The sequence below is a fragment of the Plasmodium gallinaceum genome, assembly GCF_900005855.1.
Source record: "Plasmodium gallinaceum strain 8A genome assembly, contig: PGAL8A_v1_119, whole genome shotgun sequence".
Classification (NCBI taxonomy): Eukaryota; Apicomplexa; class Aconoidasida; order Haemosporida; family Plasmodiidae; genus Plasmodium; species Plasmodium gallinaceum.
In genome coordinates this window covers 223,971-228,351 of record NW_021628276.1, presented here as the reverse complement: position 1 = coordinate 228,351, position 4,381 = coordinate 223,971, and the positions used below count along the sequence as shown (strand labels likewise).

Genomic DNA, 4,381 nt, shown 5'->3' with positions numbered 1-4,381 from the left:
TAAAATAATAAATAAATTAGTTTTTATATTAATGTGTGTTTAATTATATGATAAAAAAGAAAAAAAAAAAAAAAAAAACAAACTAATGAATTTCCTTTAATTATTAGTATATAAATATATGGATAAATATATCTTAGGTTATATTACTTTAACTATTATTATTAAAAATATTACTTTTTTCAATATTACTATTTTTTTCTTTTTTTTTTTTGATTAGATTATCTAAAATTATATATAGAACTATATTTTTTAAAAGTTATATATACAAATTCTATTGAAATAAATATTTTAACGTATCAAAATCTAGTGTATCATCATCATTAAAAAATTCCTCTTTTTTTGTAAAAACTTGAAAAATTCTTTTGAACTCATTTCGATCCATTATTTCTCCATATTTTTTTAATATATAGAAAAAATCGCTGAAAGTTATATTCTTTTGATTTTTTTTCTTTTTGTAATAATTTATTATTTCTACTAGTAATTTCTCAAAATTAATTTCTTCTTCCATCACAAAGTTAAAATATGTATATATAAATGCATTAATATTGAAGTATATATTTTCACATTCTTTAGTAAAATCTATTTCTTTTTCTTCAAATTCATTTTCTAATTTAATGTTTTTATTATTATTTAAATCATTTTTATTCATTTCATTTTTCTCTATCTTTTTTTCTTTTAATACATTATCCATATAATTCATTTCTACTTCTTTATTAAATTCATTTAATATTTCTTTATGGAAATTTTTATTATAATTTTCCTTTTTATCTATAAAAATAAATTAGTTAATAAGCTAAATATTATTCATATTTAGGAAACAATTTTTTTTTTTATTTTATTATAATAAAACAATAGTAAAACAACTATATTTTCTTTTTTTCTTATTTTATGATATTTATAAAAGTATATATATATAAAATATACATATATAATTATTTTTTCAATTAAAAAATATAAATGGTCTTTTTTAAAAAATATAAAATTTCTTAAAATTTAAAAACCTTTTTTTTTTTTAAATTCAAACAATATACAATTCTTTTAAAGATTATATTATATAGACATAAAATATATAAATTAAAAAAAAAAAAAAAAACTACTAAAACTTTCTTATAAATATATATCTTTTTATGAATATTTTTCTCTTTTACCTTTCTTTTCATTTAATTGTATAAAAAATATATTTTGAAGAAGAATATCCTCTTCTGATTTGTAATTTACTAGTTTTATATCTTCCATAAAAACTATTTCATTTGTTATATCATTTTGTTCTTTTAATAATTGTAGAACATATTTATAGTAAAAGTGATACTCTTGTATAATATTTTGTATCTCAAATTTTGATAAGAAAACATTGATAGAAGCAAAAATATATTCAATAGACAAAATATTTAGCAATTTTTTTATTTCATGTTTTTCTTTTTTTCCCTCATACTTTTTTTTTTGAATTTCACAATAATAAAAAGAATCAATAATTTGATTATATGTTTTTCCTTTTCTTCCTCCTATTTGATCAATAAAAGTTTCTAAAGTATAATTTTGGATTTCTATATTTTTCTTTAATACTTCAATATTAATATTATAATAAAATATTTTATTATTACTTTGTATAAAAATTTTATTATTTTTTACAACAACATTTTTTACACTTCCGCTACATACAATTCCACCTATATACCTGAAGCAATTTGCATCTATAGGGCTTTGAGTAAATACAATCATTTTTTCATTCAAAACAAATAAAAATATATTTTTTTTATCAAAATTATTTTTAATTTTTTTATTCAATATATTTTTATACATATTATCATCGTTTTTTAAATTTTCTTGATAATTGTTACAATTTATTAGAGGTATAAATGCTTGTACCTTTTTCTCTTTAAATGGTAAATGAACTGTTTTAATTATTTTTTTATTTTCCAAATCAAAGAATCGAATTTTAGATGCATCATTACAAATACATAATATCTGTCTATTATAAAAATATAAATTGCTAGTCAAGCAAGTAGGTGTGTGAATTTGTTCAATGAGGAGGTAAGAAATTACAACACTGTTATGTCGAAAATCGTAATAATGAAAAATTATATATCTATTATCTGTTATTGCTATAATTATGTATGTATAATATTTATCTACTTCTTTCACTATATTTAGATCATTAAGTGTGATATTGTTATTGTTAACAATTTTATATGCATACTTCCAATCATATATATTCTCGTTATCATTTTTATAAATTATTATATTTCCATTGTTGGAAGAACAAACCAATATTTTATCATCTTCACTAAAATATAAATACTTTATTTCATACTTCATATCCTTACTATTAAAAAAAATTTCGTAACTATTAGAATTTATCAAATGAATAGACCCACATTTGCAACCAACGCAAATTATTTGTCCATTGTTGCTAAAAATCATAGTAATTATTTCCTTACCTTTTAAATCAATCATTGAAATGTTTTCATTTTTATCAAAATCAAAAATTTCAATTAACCCATCCTTATTTCCAATATATATAATATTTTCATTATTTACAGGATTTATGCATATACAATTTATACATGAACTATAAAAATGAAGGATTGTTTCATTTTTATTATTTTTTGTAGTATTTTCTTCATAATTATCTACATTGTAATTGTTATAAATATCATCCAAACATTCTGATTCTATATTTACTATAGCATCTTTTTTATTTATATCAATATTATCTTTTTTAAGAATTCTATCATTATCATGAAATTCATTTGAAATTTTATCATCACTATAGGAATTACCGTTATGATTTTTTTTATTATTTCCATTTATCTTATTATTTAATTTCATTTTATAACTTTTATCATTTTTTATATCTAAATTATTATCACTAATGTATTTTTCTTTATCGTTCAAAAATTTGTTTCGAAAACTATGTGGATTAATTTGCTTAATTATATTTTTATCAGTAAATAAAATGAAAGAATTCCATAAAAAAAAGTCTTTCTCAAAATTACAGAATTCAAAAGATAAAGATCTTATTGCACCTATTTTATCATTTTCAAACCATGCATAGCATTTCAGTTCTTTATCAAAAATTTGTACACTACCATCACTTAATCCTATAATAACAAAATTTCCATAACTTAAAACAATATTAATTGATATATTTTTTCTAATTTCTAATGATTTTTGATATTCTCTTTGCTTAATATTATTTTTAGTTTTATTTATAAAAATAGTACTGTAATCCCATACAATTAAAAAACCATTTGTTGTTCCCGTTAATAACGCTGTAGAATTTTCTATAAATGATGTCTCCGTGAAAATGAACTGTTCACATACTTTACTACTTTTATATAAGGAAGGACTATAATGACTTATAGTTCTATTTTTTTTATCAAAGTTATAAATATATAATTTTGAAGAACTATTAGAAATTATTTCATAATTTTTATTAAATCTAATTTTAGTTTGTTTCTCTTTTCCATATATTTTATCAGTGCATACAACATTGTTCTCTCCACCACTAACATCAAAGATAATAAGTTCTTGAAAATGCACATTATTAATTAGATTATTTTTACCTGATTTTCCTTCCAGCAATTTATCATTTGATTTGAAATATGTTTTCTCTTCTGTTAAAGCACATATATATCTATTATCAAAACTTATATCTACACATTCATATCCTATATTATTATTTTCATTTTCATTAATATTCTCCTTGTATACTTCTTTTTTATTATCTTCATTTAAATCTTTATTTATATCATTTTTATTTTTATCATAAGATGAACTACTGAAACAAAACTTCTTTATAGGAGTTAATTCGTTATTACTTATCCTCCACAGAAGAATAAAAGAGTTGGTTCCTTTATCACAAGAAATAAGAAACTCATTGTTGTAATTTCTAATTATTTGAGATATCTGATTAAAATGACCTCTAAATAATATTTGTTTTTTTCCATCAAGCATAACAATGTTATTATCTGAACTGTATATTATATTTATTTTTTCTTTTTCTTTTTCTTTTTTTTTTATAATATGCACACTACCTAATGATTCATTAATTCCATAGCAAAACTTTAAATTTATCGGTTCGTCTAAATTATTTTCTATTTTCATGTTTTTTAAACTTTGTTTTTTTTGCTTTCAAATAAAAGACAAAACAATAAAAAATTATTATATTAAAAAAAAATAACTATTAAATGAAAACAGTGATTATGTTAAATAACTTATTAATAGAAATAATTCATGATAAATATAGAATTACTAATAATAATAGTATAAATAAAAATAATAATTTATAATATTAGTAAATTAATGAAAATAATAATAATTAATAGTAATATTAAAATTATTAATAATTTAAAATGTTATTCTCTTAGTAATCAAAAGT

At 18.4% G+C, this 4,381-nt stretch overlaps 1 protein-coding gene across 1 annotated transcript; it reads right to left on the bottom strand.

Annotated features, from left to right (window-relative positions):
• Nucleotides 1-271: 271 nt before the first annotated feature.
• PGAL8A_00418100 (conserved Plasmodium protein, unknown function) lies at nt 272-4,107 on the bottom strand (the record flags this gene model as incomplete). Its single annotated transcript, XM_028672897.1, has 2 exons — nt 272-768; nt 1,149-4,107. The coding sequence occupies 2 exons, from the start codon at nt 4,105-4,107 to the stop codon at nt 272-274; spliced, it is 3,456 nt and encodes a 1,151-aa protein (XP_028529404.1).
• Nucleotides 4,108-4,381: the final 274 nt, after the last annotated feature.